The 529-nt window shown below is 50.5% G+C and overlaps 1 protein-coding gene across 1 annotated transcript in view; it reads right to left on the bottom strand.

Moving 5' to 3' along the window:
* The window catches only part of Hectd4 (HECT domain E3 ubiquitin protein ligase 4), a 160857-nt gene that overhangs the window by 8457 nt on the left and 151871 nt on the right, over nt 1-529 (bottom strand). The window contains 1 exon segment of the mRNA XM_031391135.1: nt 124-243. Coding sequence (XP_031246995.1) covers nt 124-243 — 120 coding nt within the window.

The raw sequence follows: 529 nt of genomic DNA, 5'->3' as shown, positions 1-529 counted from the left end.
AGAAGCAGCCGATGAGCAAGGGCTGGAGCTGCCCCACCACTCTCTGGTCCCTTCCCTGAGGGTTTCAGGGTCAACTTGTCTAAGTACTGCATCTTGTAGTTTCCAGGATGCAGCCAGCCCTACCTCCCACAATTTCAAGTGGGTCCAAGGTGATCTCGGGTGCTGCATGGTCAGCTGTCCTCTGTACAGTTGCATTGAGCACCCGGTTCATTACAGTCACCTTTGTGTCATAGAAGATCAGCCTTGAAGAAGGAAATATGGCAGAGAGGTGAAGATGTTTCCTAGTCACTCCTGTAACTGGGAGGATGTGTGTGGGGGGGTCATGCATATTCATCCCTCAACCCTTTGGAATGTCGTCTGGTCAGGCTGCAAGTGGGAGATCAAGCACACCATGTAAAATGCCATCTATTTGTGTGTGTGGCAAATGTGTACAGGAACACGTGTGCTCATGGGGAGGACAGAAATTAACACCAAGTGTCTGCCTCTATCAGTGCTCCTCTTGTTGTTTGGTGTGAGGGCGCATTTACAG

The sequence above is a fragment of the Mastomys coucha genome, unplaced genomic scaffold (assembly GCF_008632895.1).
Source record: "Mastomys coucha isolate ucsf_1 unplaced genomic scaffold, UCSF_Mcou_1 pScaffold22, whole genome shotgun sequence".
Taxonomy (NCBI): domain Eukaryota; kingdom Metazoa; phylum Chordata; class Mammalia; order Rodentia; family Muridae; genus Mastomys; species Mastomys coucha.
Note: the sequence above shows the minus strand (reverse complement) of the source record. Positions and strands in the feature narration are given on the sequence as shown.